The sequence below is a fragment of the Bos indicus x Bos taurus genome, chromosome 27 (genome assembly GCF_003369695.1).
Source record: "Bos indicus x Bos taurus breed Angus x Brahman F1 hybrid chromosome 27, Bos_hybrid_MaternalHap_v2.0, whole genome shotgun sequence".
NCBI classification, from domain to species: Eukaryota; Metazoa; Chordata; class Mammalia; order Artiodactyla; family Bovidae; genus Bos; species Bos indicus x Bos taurus.
The window spans coordinates 36,174,421-36,190,567 of record NC_040102.1 but is presented as its reverse complement, the minus strand read 5'-3'; the positions used below and the strand labels follow the sequence as shown (position 1 = coordinate 36,190,567).

The following is a 16,147-nucleotide window of genomic DNA, read 5'->3' as shown; positions in this document are numbered from 1 at the left end:
CTATTTAGGTCTTTTCCCCACTTTTTGATTGGGTTGTTTGTTTTTCTGGTATTGAGTTGTATGAGCTGCTTGTATATTTTGGAATTTAATCCTTGGTCAGTTGTTTCATTTGCTATTATTTTCTCCCATTCTGAGGGTTGTCTTTTCACCTTGCTTATAGTTTCCTTTGCCATGCAAAAGCCTGTAAGTTTAATCAGGTCCCACTTGTCCACACTGTTTACTTTTGTTTTTATTTCTGTTACTCTAGGTGGTGGGTCATAGAGGATCTTGCTTTGATTTATGTCATTGAGTGTTCTGCCTATGTTTTCCTCTAAGAGTTTTATCGTTTCTGGTCTTACATTTAGGTCTTTAATCCATTTTGGGTTGATCTTTGTGTATGGTGTTAGGACGTGTTCTAATTTCATTCTTTTACATGTAGCTGTCCAGTTTTCCCAGCACCATTTATTGAAGAGGCTGTCTTTGCCCCATTGTATATTCCTGCCTCCTTTGTCAAAGAGGTACCCATAGGTGCATGGGTTTACTTCTGGGCTTTCTATCTTGTTCCATTGGTCTGTATTTCTGGGTTTTGTGCCAGTACCATACTGTCTTGATGATTGTGGCTTTGTAGTATAATCTGAAGTCAGGAAGGTTGACTCTTCCAGGGTCCATTCTTCTTCTTCAAGACTGCTTTGGCTATTTGGGATCTTGTGTGTTTCCATATGAATTGTGAGCTTTTTTGTTCTAGTTCTGTGAAAAATGCCATTGGTAATTTGATAAGGATAGCATTGAATCTGTAGATTGCATTTGGTAGTATAGTCATTTTCACAATATTGATTCTTCCTACCCAGGATCATGGACTATCTCTCCATCTGTTTATGTCATCTTTGATTTATTTCACTAGTGTCTTATAATTTTATGTGTACAGTTCTTTTGTCTCCTTAGGTAAGTTTGCTCCTAGATATTTAATTATTTTTGTTGCAATGGTGAATAGGATTGATTCCTTAATTTCCCTTTCTGATTTTTCATTGTTAGTATATAGAAATGCAAGTGATTTCTGTGTATTGATTTTGTATCCTGCAACTTTGCTAAATTCACTGATTAGCTCTAGCAATTTTCTGAAACTATCTTTAGGACTTTCTATGTACAGTATCGTGTCATCTAAAAACAGTGAGAGCTTTACTTCTTATTTTCCCATCTGGATTCCTTTTATTTCTTTTTCTTCTCTGATTGCTATAACTAAGACTTGCAGAACTATGTTGAATAATAGTGGTGAAAGTGGACACCCTTGTCTTGTTCCTGATCTTAGGAGTATTGTATTCTAATGCATACATATGGAATCTAGAAAAATGGTTCTGAATAATTTATTTACAGAGCAGCAATGGACAAACAGACATAGAGAATAGACTTATGGACGTGGGGAGAGGGGAGGAGAGAGTGGGATGTATAGAGAGTAACATGGAAACTTACATTACCATATGGAAAATAGATAGCTATTTTAAAAACTAGGGAATTTGTTGTATGGCTCAGGAAACTCAAACAGGGGCTCTGTATCAACCTAGAGGGGCTGGATGGGGCAGAAGATGGGAGGGAGGTTCTAAAGGGAGGAGATATATGTGTACCTATGGCTGATTCATGTAGAGGTTTGACAGAAAACAACAAAATTTTGTAAAGCAATTATCCTTCAATAAAAAAATTAATTAATTTAAAAAGAGAAAAAAATACATTTTAAAAATTTAAAAATAAATTAGCAAAATATTTTAGGAAACACCTAAGTGGTCAGCAGTAGGGGGTAGTTTAAGTAAAATAGCAAACTTCCTTAGGAACCCTTACTCTGTAACCAATAAAAGATGAGCAGATGTGTATTTTTCTTACATCTAAATATATTAATATTAAATAATATTTCATATGAAAAATATTTAACAAGAGAGGCTTCCCAGGTGGCGCTGGTGGTAAAGAACCCCCTGCCAATGCAGGAGACATAAGAGATACGGGTTCGATCCCTCGGTTGGGAAAATCCCCTGGAGGAGGGCATGGCAACCCACTCCAGTATTCTTGCCTGGAGACGCCCACAGGCAGAGGAGCCTGGCGGGCTGCAGTCCATGAGGTTGCAAAGAGTCGAACACGACATAAGTGACTTGGCGTACACGCCCGCACATGTAGACAAGAGCGGGTTGTAAAGCACTGTGAGTCCTATTTCTGGAGCCAGGTGTGTGTTCATATGTGTTGCACGTGCGTGTTTAGAGGTCTGTGGAGAGTCACTTAAATGGCAACGCCAGCTACCATTTCTGGAGTGCTGGCTGTGGGGCAGGCTCCATGCGTGTGTTATCCCCTCAGACCTATCACCAAACCTGAAGCCAGCACGTGTGTCTTGTCTCACAGTGGAGGGGATTTAGGGACTGAGAGCAGCAAGCAGGAGGCCAGGCTCCCGCAGCTGCTCAGGGTAGAACCCGGGTCTGTCTGGCTGCAAAGCTAGGGTGGACAAACCTCTTCTGATCCAACCTTTCTATCACAGTAGTGGTTCTATTCAGACTGTGAGATTACGAGTCATTTTATTATTTTGAGGACTTCCTTGGTGGTCCAGTGGCTAAGACTGAGCTCCCACGGCAGGGGGCCTGGGTGTGATCACTGGTTGTGGAACTGGATCCCACATGCCACAGATGGAAGGTCACAGGGCTCAACTAGAGATGCTGCATGCCAGAACGAAGGCCTGGTGCTGCCAAGTAAGTAAATATATATAAACACATATTTTAAAAACCTACCTTTAAAAAAACCTTTTATCTGATGATATATTCTCATTTCCTGTGTATTTAAATAGATGTGTGTTCCATGCAACTGAATTGGATGGGGATGTCAGCATGGGGAATGACATGAGGCTATTGGCATTTTGAAAACGGCCTCCAGTCCTCAGCTTGTTGAATTGCAAGAACAGGGGATTACATAACCCAGGCCATTAACTGGACTGTGACATTGTTCAGGGGATAAAAATAAAGTGCTTTTAGATCAGCACTTGTCCTCATAAAATTCTATGAAGCAAGCAGAAACGATTTCTTATACCCATTTTGTAGATGAGCAAAACTGAGGCTTGGAGCCTGTAAGTGGCCTGTCCCAGGCTCTGTGGTCTGAAGTGACAAAGGATCCATTAACACTGAGACCATCTAACTCCTAGTCCAGAGCTGTTTACATAACAAGGGAGTTTCAGAAAGAGGTGTTCTGGGGTGGAAAGAACCCCCTGGGAATTTGGGTGGGACTGAAGTTGGGTGGAGGGTCTGCAGCAGGAGTTCTTGGGTCAGGAAACAAAGCCCTGTGACCTCTGAGGAGGTGGAAGGTCAAGCACTGATCCATCTACATGAGACCCTTTCGGGTTTGGCTCAAAGCAGAGGGCTGCTGATCTGGAGACAGGCCAGACAGGCTCTTTCTCCAGAAAAGTAACCTTCTTTCCCCTGACCCCTCTCCTTCTCCTCCAGACCACTGTTCTCCTAGAGAGAAACCCAACCCTGTAGACACTTGTAGAGAAGGAAGTTTCAGTGACATGGATCTGACCTTCTTCAATTAAGGCCCCCCTTGAAGACCAGTGTTTTATTCTCCAGTTTAAACCTAAGAGAGCAGCCTCCTTGGCAGTGCATGTAGCCCGTTGCCTGCACGGCTGGCCCTAAGGGACCTGGAGACAGCCCTGCTCGGTGGACATCCATGACTGGCATGCTGTCCCCAGTCCAGGCTCCATTCAGGTGTGCGTGGTGCCTTTGAAAAGCCCCAGGGCAGAGGCCAGGGTCCAGACTGGCCAAGTCCTAATGTCCATCCACACCAGGCTGTAGAACAAAGAACATGTGACTGAGGCCCCCTGCATGGCCAAGTTCAAGTTCCCTGGCCGCCAAAAGATCCACATCTCCAAGAAGTAGGGCTTTACAAGGTCGAATGAGGATGAATGTGAAAACAGGGTGGCGAAAAGCGGCTCATCCTTGATGGCAGTCAGGTCAAATACAACCCCAATGGTGACCCCCTGGACAAATGACCAGTCCTGGACTCACGAGAGCCTTGGTGCTGTCCCCTCCTTACTCATGCCCACCAATGAATCCTACTTTCCTGTCCAAAAAAGAGAAAAAGAGAGAGAGAGGAAGTAAATGTCCTTGATTTCTTACAACTATCTCAGAACCTCTTAGAGATAGTCAGAGGTTTCAGGTACCACCCACTATATTCAGCACATCACCCGTCCCCAGGAGACCCAGTGTGGGGCAGTGCACGGCCGTCTCTTAAACTTTACTTCCTGTCACGTGGCAGCAGTAAAGTCATACTCCTGAACCTAAGGTTGCAAAGTGTGGGTTAGACGCTCGCCGAGAGAAGGTGAGAGGGTCAAAAGGAGTGGGGCAGTAATGACTCGATTTTCCACGCTAGTCTTCAGGGGGCGGGGTGTAAATTCAGATACATGAACTGCAAGTGGCTCAAAGCCATTTGTAGGCTCACGCACTGCTGTGGGGACAGGAGACTGCGCCAGAGTAAGACACACGTTCCTTCTCAAGCTCCGTGACCTTGGCGAGCCTCTTATGCCTTGGTTACTTCATCATGAAAATGGGGTTATCACAGTATCTATGCTGTGGGGTGGACGGAGTGAGAGGTGAATGATGGATGCATTAGACTATTTCCTTAACCATCATGTCTGTGGTTCCATGCTTGGCATGTAATAGTTGCTTGTAAATACTGAAAGATAGAAAGATGGGAAGAGAGAGAGATGGAGAGAAAGAAGGGAAGTGTGGACGGCGGAAAGAAAATTGAATGAGCAAGTTCATGATAAGTGCTTAATAAATGCTATTATTATTGTCAAGCATTTAATTCTTCCACCCCTCCTCTGGAAAGGAGAAGTACAGTTCTGTTGATTTGAGTGTGGTTCCCTGGCTTTCTCGTGTCTCCTGATGGTGAGACTGTTCAGAGTAAGAGAACAAATCCGATGCAGCATTAACAAGGGATATCTGAGGAAGAGGAGGGCCTAGCAAAAACCATTGGAAAATCAACACGTGAAATAGTACAGAAGGGTCGCAGTTGGCTGTCTTAGATCACTGAGCTGCGGCTGTACCAGCGTCTTCCTCTTCCTTTTCTCTGCATTCTTCCTCTTTTTTCACCCAGCAGGGCAAAGGCAGAGGACTCAGGATTTGGCTCTGCAGATGTCCTGAATGAATTCCGGTGTCTCTCGGGTGGGACTTTCATTTGCACAGTGAGGACGCAGGCGTGGTTGCTCTCTGAGTTGTGATCAGCCTCTCTGGCTCCATGATTTTCTTTCATAGCTCAATATCAGAGGATGTTTGATTCCCTGTATCTGCAGTTTGGAAGGTCTTAGGGACTCTCCCAGGTGCTTTCAGTGTGTGTGGGGGGTGTCGGTGGTAGGGGGTGGTAATGGTGGGGTGGTGTCCAAGGGCAAACCTATTCCCATAATACTAAGATCTTACTTTCCCTTCTCCTCTCACTCTGTCCGGAGAAGGCACTGGCACCCCACTCCAGTACTCTTGCCTGGCAAATCCCATGGGTGGAGGAGCCTGGTAGGCTGCAGTCCATGGGGTTGCACAGAGTCGGACACAATTGGAGCGACTTAGCAGCAGTAGCAGCTCACTCTCTCACAAGTGGAAAGAATATGAGATTTCACTGATAGTCCCTGAGATTACACACAGCCGCTAACCTTTAAGAAATGCCCGCTTGCCGAGTGTTGGTGTCGGATCCAACAAGAAAGTTTATGATTAACTTACAAGGCTGTGACAGCACTCCTCCCTTTCCCACCTACATATCTGAGTGAGGCTGACTTCATGGACCTCAGCCTAAACAGGCTACGACACTGGACTGCAGAAGCACAGGAGAATTCAGCTGCCTTTTCTTTTAAGCCAGACATCAGACAGATCTGTGAACATACAACAACCCTCTTCTTACTTTTTAAGAAAGTAAAGTCGTTTCCCATAAAAATGTTATCTAGGTCCGTCTAGTCAAAGCTCTGGTTTTTCCAGTAGTCAGGTGTGGATGTGAGAGTTAGACCACAAAGAAAGCTGAGGGCTGAAGAATTGACAATTTTCAACTGTGATGTTGGAGAAAACTCTTGGAGAAGTCCCTGGGACTGCAAGGAAATCCAACCAGTCCATTCTAAAGGAGATCAGTCCTGAATATTCATTGCAAGGACTGATGCTGAAACGGAAACACCAATACTTTGGCCACCTGATGCGAAAAGACCCATTTGAAAAGACCCTGATGCTGGGAAAGAGTGAAGGCGAGAGGAGAAGGGGACAACAGAGGATGAGATGGTTGGATGGTATCACCAACTCGATGGACACGAGTTTGAGCAAGCTCTGGGAGTTGGTGATGGACAGGGAAGCCTGGCGTGCTGTGGCCCATGGGGTCGCAAAGACTTGGACACGACTGAGCGACTGAACTGAACTGAACTGATGTTCATGTGAAATAGGCTTACTGTGCCATGTTCAAGTGAATTAATAAGCACTAGTTTAAAAAACTTTCTGATTTAACTGCTAATACAATAAATATTAATAGATAAAGCCCACATTTAAGAAAATGCTCAATTATTTTTAAAAGATAAAGGGGTCCTGAAACCAAAAGGTCGGAGAGTCACTGTCCTAAATTTATGAGAATGAGTGGGTCTACCAATGGATTACTTGTTATTAGTTGCTGCTGCTGTTGCTGCTAAGTCGCTTCAGTTGTGTCTGACTCTGTGCAACCCCATAGACGGCAGCCCACCAGGCTCCCCCATCCCTGGGATTCTCTAGGCAAGAACACTGGAGTGGGTTGCCATTTCCTTTTCCAATGCAGGAAAGTGAAAAGTGAAAGTGAAGTTGCTCAGTTGTATCTGACTCTTCGTGACCCCATGAACTGCAGCCTACCAGGCTCCTCCATCTATGGGATTTTCCAGGCAAGAGTACTGGAGTGGGGTGCCATCGCCTTCTTCATAAAGTAGGCTACTGTATCCAAAATATCAAGGTTAGAGTGATTCAAAGATGTGGCAATGAATTGTTTCATGGGTCCTAAGCAGTCTAGTTAAGTGTCTGTTATTTAACCTCTTCAGCCTTATACCTTCCCCAACTCTTCATCCTGAAATACTTTAAGTGAATGAGGTTACGTCTTTGTTTCAGTGTTTTGCTGAATGTAAGAATTTTGCAGCAGGCTAGGCTAGGGCAAGGTAGATAAAAGATGTTTCAGGTTTAAGAAAATGGGAGTAAGTTTTCAGAGTCTGGAACGTGTTCTAAAAATATTGAACGCTTATCAAACTTGTAGTCTGAAAACACGTGTGACATTAAAACAATTAGTGTTCCCCCTCCCAATAGTCACCTTCACTTTGAAAAATGCACGAGGACAAAATGATTTTGCCGACAGCTCACCCTTCTCGTGGACAAACCACAGCAGGGAACAGACAAGGAAGGAAAGCTATCCGACTCATCTTATGAGTTTAGTATAGCATGGTAAGAAAACTGGAGACAATATGGGGAAAAGAAATGATAAACCAATGTGACGGCTTAAAGTATGAACACAAACTCTTTGATATACTCCCTTTGACAACAGCCTTGCCCTTGGGTGCGGACTGGGCTTAGTGACTTGCTTCTAGCCAGTGGACTCTGGTAGAAGTGATGATGCTTGCTGTCCTGCTGCTGTTGCTGTTTTGTCGCTAGGTCGTGTCTGACTCTTTGTGACCCCATGGACTGTAGCCCAGAAGCTCATAAGAGGCTTGTGACTTCTGCCTTGCTCTCTTGGGTCCTTCTGGGGGCAGCCGGCTGCCATGCTATGAGGACACACAAGCAGCTCTGTGGAGAGGTCCATCCAGTGAGGAGTTGAAACTTTTTGCCAATAGCCATCCAAGTGGCCCACCCGAGGACCTCGCAAGCAGAGACCCCAGCCCAGCTGAGCCATCAGGTGACTGTAGCCCTAAGACACCCTGCCTGCAATTTCATGAAAGACCCTGAGCTGGGCCACCCAGTGAAGCTGCTCCTGAATTCTTTTTCTTTTCTTTTAATTTTTATTTTATATTGGAGAATAGTTGATTTATAAGGTATTAGTTTCAGGTATACAGCAAAGTGATTCAGTTATATATACATCTACATATATCTATTCTTTTTCAGATTCTTTTCCCATTTAGGTTATTACAGAATATTGAGAAGAGTTCCCTGTGCTATACAGGAAGTCCTTGCTAGTTATCTATTTTATGTACAGGAGTGTGTGTCTGTTAATCAAGCTTCCTGATTTATTCCCCCCTTTCCCCTTTGGTGACTCACTTTTACATATATGTGTGTGTGTATATATATATATATATATATATGCTTTTTCGTATTCTTTTCCACTACGGTTTATCACAGGATACTGAATGCAGTCCCCTGTACTCTCCATAGGACCTTGTTTATCCATTCGACATGTAATACTTTGTATCTGCTAATCACAAACTTCTGGTGCTTCCCTCCCCCACTTTAATTCTCCCTTTGGCAACGGCAAGTCTGTTCTCTATGAAAAGACACTATTTTAAAAAGTAAAAAGGTTAGCTCCACCCAGGAAAAAGCTTCTTGCAAAGTAACTGAGAAACGATTGGTATCCAGACCATGTCAAGAACTCTGACACCTCACTAAGAAAAAGACAACAGAACAGAGAAATGGGTGAAAACAGGCTTCACAGTCCTTTCACTGGAAGGAAGAATAAATGGCCCAGAAGCATGTAAAAAGATGCCCAACCTTATTAGTAATCTGGGAAATGCAAATGAAAACTATGACCGTCGTTCACCTGTGTGCTCCGTCACTCGGTCGTGTCCAGCTCTTTGCGACCCCGTGGACTGTGGCCTGCCAGGCTTCTCTGTCTGTGGGAACCTACCTGGCTGACAAAAATGTCAAAGTCTGACAGTGTCAAGTGCTGATTCAACTGGGGAGCAACTGAATCTTCTGCTCATGGGAGTTCCATACACATCATGTCGGTTCTAGGAGAACTGAGTGTGCACATTACAATCCTGTGACTTCACGCCCACTGACACACACGCGAAATGGATCTTACACATGCGCAGCAGGAAGCATGCCTAAGAATGTTTGTAGCAGTGAGTAGCAAAAACCTGAAGACAGCTCAAACTCCATTATCTGCCAAATGGATAAATGACTTGTGATAGTCAAGTACCATGGAACACCTTCCAGCAGTGGAAATGAACAAAAGACTCCCTCTGAAGCTCAGGAATTATGCTGCATAAAAAAATACAAATATTAGTAGAAGAATGCATATAGCAGGATGCTACTTATTCAAAATCAGAAAACATGCAAAACTAAACAATTTGTTGTTGAGGGATACATTCAGAGGTGGTAAAGCTGTAGAGGAGGCGAGGGAGTGATAACCAGAATTCAGGACGGTGTTTACACCTGGTGGGCGGGATGAGGGCAGCAGGCAGGAGGCAGCAGAAGGAAGGTGTGGATGTGGGGGCCTCTAACCCTCTCTTTGTTAGCTGGGTCAGGGTTCTTGGTGCTCAGGTTTTTTACACATTTAAAAAAATATATATTCTTCTCCATTATGGTTTATCACAGGGTATTGTATATAACCCTGTGCTATACAGTGAAAGTCGCTCAGTCGTATCCAACTCTTTGTGACCCCATGGACTGCACAATCCATGGAATTCTTCAGGCCAAAATACTGGAGTGGGTAGCCTGTCCCTTCTCCAGGGGATCTTCCCAACCCAGGCATATAACCCAGGTCTCCCACATCACAGGCGGATTCTTTACCAGCTGAGCCACCAGGGAAGCCCTGCTACACAGTAGGGCCTTGTTTATCCATTCTAAACTCGATTGTCTGCATCCACCAACCCCAAACTCCCAGTGCACTCCTCTCCCTCCCTGCCTCCCCTCAGCAAGCACAAGTCTGTTTTCTGTGTCTGTGAGTCTGCTTCTGTTTTGTGGATAAGTTCATGGCTGATTCACTTCCCTGTAGAGCAGAAAAACGAACACAGCAGTGTAAAGCAATGATATGCCAATAAAAAAAAGATGTGGCACATATATAAAGTGGGATGCTACTCAGCTATAAAAAAGCACTTGACCTTCATTTAATTATCTTTCTTTAAGCCTTCTGCAAGGCTATAGTGGGGTTTTTTTTTGGTATTGAAAATTCATGAGACCAATAAATACCAAATTCTGATTAGTCGTTACCTTTAAGCAAGAAGGGGATGGGATTAAGGTACATTGCACTGGGCCTTCAACAGTATCAATTATGTTTTATTTCTTTAAAAAATCTGACATGAGACAAAATTTTAATGAAACTGAGGGATGCTTCCTGGAGTATTTACACAGACATTCTCTGTAATTTTCATTTTGTTTGAAATGTTTCCTAATAAAAATACTAGAGGAAAAGAAACATGTGTGGAAAGTCTGGAGGGAAATGCATCAAAATCTGAGTGTGATCATATTAGGGGGTTGCAGAAGGGCTGAGATTATAGGTGATAATCTGCATTTTTCAAAATTTTTCAATGAGGATGTCATTACTCTTATAACTAAAAGTCTATTAAAGATTTTTAAGAATTTGAAAAAGAATATGTATGTATATATATAAGTATACATGAATATACATATATGAATATGTACACATATGTGTATTACCAAGTATATGACTGAGCCTTCAACGGAAATGATGACTAGACTTGAAGTAGTTGATCAAATGTATAGTTTGATATATGATCAATGATTGTAATAGTGTAACTCTAGAAGGCAATGGCACCCCACTCCAGTACTCTTGCCTGGAAAATCCCATGGACGGAGGAGCCTGGTAGGCTGCAGTCCATTGGGTCGCTAAGAGCCGGACATGACTGAGCGTCTTCACTTTCACTTTCCACTTTCACGCATTGGAGAAGGAAATGGCAACCCACTCCAGTGTTCTTGCCTGGAGAATCCCAGGGACGGGGGAGCCTGGTGGGCTGCCGTCTATGGGGTCGCACAGAGTCGGACACGACTGAAGTGACTTAGCAGCAGCATACATATGTGTACATGAATCACTTTGCCATACACCTGAAACTAACACAGCATTGTTAATCAACTATACTCCAAATAACATTAAAAGTTAAAAAAAATCTATTAAAAACTTCTTCTATCAACTTATTTTCCCTCTTTTAAAACTGGAACACCAAGAACCTTTGAGACATTCAAACAGTTGCCGGATTCCATCCTTACTAAGGGAATGGATTGGTCCACTCTGAACGAACCCGGTGTTCACCCTAAAGCCAGCCGGCGACTCGGCTTCCAGACCCTGGGTATAGACTCCCGGGTTGGAAACTGGCTCTGTTGCTTGAGTACGTTTCGTGTTCTTTCTGTGCCTCAATGTCCTCTTCTGTAAACTGCACCCAAGGCTATGGATGCCTCAGAGACAGTTACAAGGATTATATAGGTGATTGTCACATGCTTAGAACAGCCTGGCATATAGAAAGCCCCGGGTATAAGCTTGTACATTCATAAGTCAGTGGAACAAAGGAGGCGGGGCTTGGAGAGGGGGCAGTGCTGAAATTTGGAGGGATCCTCGTGTTCCTGAAATAACCGGGCCTTGCACTTCCTGGGCTGAGACAGCGCCCATGGTTCCCTTTCAGAGATGAAGAGGAAAGAAAGGCAGAAAACACGTGAAAAGCCCTGGGGAGCAGCCTGCTGACCAGAGGCTGACAGTGTCACCTTGGCCCCATCAGACCTCTCGTCCTCCCTCATCCTGGTTGTCATGGGAGCCCCGCCCTGGGAAAGAGTCAGGGCCTCAGTTCGCAGTGAGGCCAGCACTTTGGAGCCCAGTTGAGCCTGGTTGCTGGATTTGTACTTTGTACACTGGCCTTTCCCCGCGATGAGTCCATGGGAGGAGGGCCTTGCACTGCCCACTGGGCTGGTTCTGGGGAAACTTCCAAGACACCTGGGTTGGCTCCGGGAAATCCAGAGCTGCTGGACTTTCAAGGCTCAGGGGCCTGTGAGATCCATCTTATTGCCTAAAGCACCCTCCAATGGCCTTGCAGAATCCTTGCAGCCTGCCTGATGGTCCCCTTGCCAAAGATTTGAAGTCACAGTTTCTACTACATGCATTTTCTAAGTCGCTGTTATGCTCCGTGTTTAGTTCCTGCGGGCATGTTCTCTTCAGAGCCTAGGGACTCTGAAGAGGAAACTGTTATGGTTTCTGTTCTTCCCGGGATGGTGACCCAGCTCCTTGCTCCCGTCACCCTGCTGGTGACCACCATGGTCGGTCCAGAACCTCCCCTGAGCACTTCCTCCATGCCAGCTCCTCTAATTACAAACTCCGTCCCACGCCCAGTGGGTGTGGGCAGCACCCCGCCACCGCGAACCAGCCTGGCCTAGCCTCTGTCACCAAGTAAGCTCATTCGTCCTGTGGTCGAGTTGTCTGAAGTCAACCCTCACATGACCTGCTTCTTTGACATTTTTTTCACTTTTCTGGCCTCTCAAACACACACACACTTTTTTTTTTTTTTTTTAATTCTGTGCTCAGGACATTGTTTTGAATTCTTGTCTATAATGATTGTGGGCTTCCCTGGAGGCTCAGTGGTAAAGAATCTGCCTGCCAATGTGGGAGCCTCAGGAGACTTGGGTTTGATCCCTGAGTTGGAAAGATCCCCTGGAGGAGGACATGGCAATCCACTCCAGTATTCTTGCCTGGGAAATCCCATGGACAGAGGAGCCTGACAGGCTACAGTCCATGGGTTGGCATAAGAATTAGACACGACTGAGTGACTGAGCACTGTAATGATCATTCTTGTTGTTCAGTCACTAAGTCATGTCCGACTCTTTGTGACCCCATGGACCACAGTACGCCAGGCCTCCCTGTCCATCCCCAACTCCCAGAGTTTACTCAGACTCATGTCCACTGAGTTGGTGATGCCATCCAACCATCTCATCCTTTGTCGTCCCCTTCTCCTCCTGCCTTCAGTCTTTCCCAGCATCAGGGTCTTTTCCAATGAATCAGTTCTTCACATCAGGTGGCCAAAGGATTGGAGCTTCATCTGCAGCATCAGTCCTTCCAATGAACAATCAGGACTGATTTCCTTTATTAAACATTGCTGGTTTGATGATACTTATAGTGGGTATTTTTAGCCTAAAGGTGCCCTGGAACCTGCTTTGCCCTCCCCACCCGCCTCAGTGCTGGTCTGCTGGGGATGGCCCGGCCCCTCAGCTGGGGGTTTCCAGCTGCTGTGGGAACAGAGTGTCACGGAGCGGCCCTTGGTGGTGGTTTTTACCACAGCTGTAGCCTCACAGAAGGGCCCGCTTGGATCTGCGGAAAAGCTGAGGCCAGATGGCTGCCCATCGGGGCCCCTGGACCAGCCTCAGTGCAGAGGGTGGCCAAGGGGCCAGGAGAGAGGCTGGAGAGACTTTTCTCAGGCAGGACAGAACCCAGTAGCGTCAATACAGCTGGAGAAGCAAAAACACCCATGTGTTACACCTGAGTGTGTAACACAGCCCATGCAGGGCAGGCCTCGTATTTCATCCACTCCCTCTGCCACCGACTGCGATTCCAGGGCACCGTGTCCTCACTGGATAAAGCCGCTCCGGGCAGGTGCCCCCTCATCCGGTCAGTGATGGACGGATGTTGCAAAAGAAGCCTTCCATGCCAGGCCTCAGGAGCGTGGCGGTGGCTGGACCCGCTGGGCAGCCCTAACTCTTGGCCCTTTTCCCTCCTAGGCACTGTTTCTGGTGACTCACCTCTGGTTCCCAGGAATGTGGTTATTTTGAGCCCCAATGTTATTAAGATGGTGCCCAGATTCCCTGCAAATCAGCCATGAATGAAGACAGGGCCCCCCCGGGAAAGCCTGTGAAAACCTAGACCCCGTGTCCCTGCAGCTCAGGGCTCAGAAGAGCCGTTTGCCCATGGGAGGGAAGCTACCTTCACTTGGGGAACTCGTCCCCTCTGGACGCCTCCTCCAGGCAGCACCCCTGGCTCTGCAGGACTCCAGCACCCAAACTCAGCAGCCAGCGCTTGGAGTGGCCCCCCACCCTACTCATAGCCCAAGGGACCCAAGGAGTGGGGCCAGGCTTCCCGGCTGAGCGCGGGAGAGGGCACCCCAGCAATCTGTAGGCCCCAGGCAGGCGCCTCCCCTCTGCTTGGCTCCTGGGCCCGATAGCGCCTGTGCTGCTGATAAAGCCTCAAAGGGCCTCGCAGAGGTGCGGTGGCTCCGGCAGCCCGAGACGTACCCACAGACCACGGTGACTGACCTCTGGGACCTGGAAAGGGACAGCATGCACTTCCCAGGCTTCGGCAGAGTGAGTGCTGGGGCAGCCGCTCCAGGGAGGGGAGGGGGCGATGGGAAAGAGAGGAGGCCTGTGGGGCTGGGGAGGATCGGAGCTGCGCATTCACCCACTGCATCCCCGGCCCCGGGCTTTATAATCATATCAACAAGCGTTCTCTTTGTCCGTGAAGGGAGCAGGTGGCCTCTGCTTGACTCAATTAATCCAGTTCATATTTTTCACTGCCCGAGATCTGCTGTCAACTTGAGTTCCGCCTACCTGGCTCTCTGAATTATATTCTTTGTTAGGGGTCAGGAAGGAGACTCTGAATGCTATTCCTTTGGTCTGTCTGCAGAGTCTCTAGAAGCTCTCTGATGCAACTGAATCCTGCATCTTCCGGGAGTGTGGTCACAAGCCTGTGCCCCTGGGGACCATGAGGCAGCTTTCTGGGGGCTGCTCTGTGGGGACCTGGGGTCAGCCCTGTCTGGAAGGGGGCTTGTTTTTCTCAATGACCCACAAAAGCCAGTCAAAGCGTTGTCCGGCCTGCTCTGTTGTTGAAACGGGGTACTTTGGATTCACGTTGCTAAGGAGAGGGAAAGGTCGAAGAAGGAAGGGCTGAAAGCGGCTCTGGGGTACGGGGTCTAAGGGTGTTCTTCGAGCGGCCTCGGAATGTTTCAGGGGTCACCCCACCCCCGATTCTCCCCATGGTGATAGGAGGTATCGCCGTGGCCCCGCGGGCTGCGCCTGTGTAAGGTGTCCGGGGTCAGGGCAAGGTTCTTCCTTTTGGTGGTGGATTCAGGCCAGACCCAGACCCCCAGGGCACAGGCTCAGGGGTTGGTGGGTCTGCGCTGAGGGTCTTCTCTGGAAGCTGGGTCTGCGCTGAGGCTGAAAGTGAAAACCTTAGGAAAGTCCCGAGTGTGTCCGCCTTTATAAGCAGGGCTGTCCAAGCTCAGCTGAGCCCTGACTTCAGGGGTCAGAGACAGTGAGTTTCTAGACCCAAGTGGCCACCCCTTGCCCCCCCTCCCCCGGCGTCTTTGCAAAACGAGCCGATTTATCTGGAGGTTTAGCTAAGCAAACCATGTTGAGAAAGGCAGGTTTTTCATTGTTTCTGTGGCCAAAAAAATAAAAGAAAGGAAGAAGGATAAGAGGGAGCTTTCTAAAGGCAAAGTAACTGAAAATGACTGTCTTCAAGGTCTGTTCAGCATTGAATCTGGCTTCGTGTACTGCTGGGTCAGTCCTGGGCTGGCATCGGGGACGCGGCCATGAACAAAACACACGCACCCCTGTCTTGTGGAGCTGACCATCCAGCAGGACGAGGAGCCGGGCTAGAAACAAAATAAACGAGTGCTCATGTATTCAAAGATGAGAGGTGCTGGGGCGGGGAGCAGGCAGGGGGCTTCTGCCATCAAAATAGGCGCTCAGCAGGCCTCAAAGAGGTTGACTTTGGCCGTTGTGTTTCAAAGCTAGATTCCACAGGACTGTGAATAAAGGATTGTAATTTGTCTGGAATCTTAAATATCAGACTGTGTTGATGGTCGGAAGCCGCGGACTTCTCAGTTACATCATCACTGTCGAGACGGGGAGCCTAGAGATGGGGCAGCAGAATTTGTGATGCTGGCCTAGGCTGTGCTGTCAGACTCCAGTGGGACTGGCTCGCTGCTGGACTTTCTGTCTGGCCCAGCTGGATGGATGGATGACGTTTTAGGCCTCTTCTCTCTGGGGTTGCCAGGATTTCTCACATCAAACTGCTGAGGATTGTATTTGCCCGTTATGATTTGGGGTAGGGGGAAGCTTGCTAAATGTGTTATGAGCACTGACAGACGTGATGATCCTGGTTAGGAATATTCTCAAGAACAAAGAATATTAGTTTTCATAAAGAAAGATAGTGCTGAGTCATGTCCAACTCCTGCAACCCTATGAACTGTAGCCTGCCAGGCTCCTCAGCAAGAATCCTGGAGTAGGTGGCCATTCCCTTCTCCCGGGGATCT

At 47.0% G+C, this 16,147-nt stretch overlaps 1 protein-coding gene across 10 annotated transcripts in view; it reads left to right on the top strand.

Annotated features, from left to right (window-relative positions):
* ANK1 (ankyrin 1) overlaps positions 1-16,147 on the top strand; it is a 241,341-nt gene that overhangs the window by 86,028 nt on the left and 139,166 nt on the right. Inside the window, exon 1 of one of the 10 annotated variants that reach the window (XM_027530142.1) lies at positions 14,088-14,195. The exons of the other annotated variants lie outside the window; for them this stretch is intronic. Within the exon in view, the coding sequence (XP_027385943.1) occupies positions 14,172-14,195 (24 nt within the window). The 5' untranslated portion in view covers positions 14,088-14,171. Of the gene's footprint in view, positions 1-14,087; positions 14,196-16,147 lie in introns of those variants that run through there. 10 annotated transcript variants of the gene reach the window in all.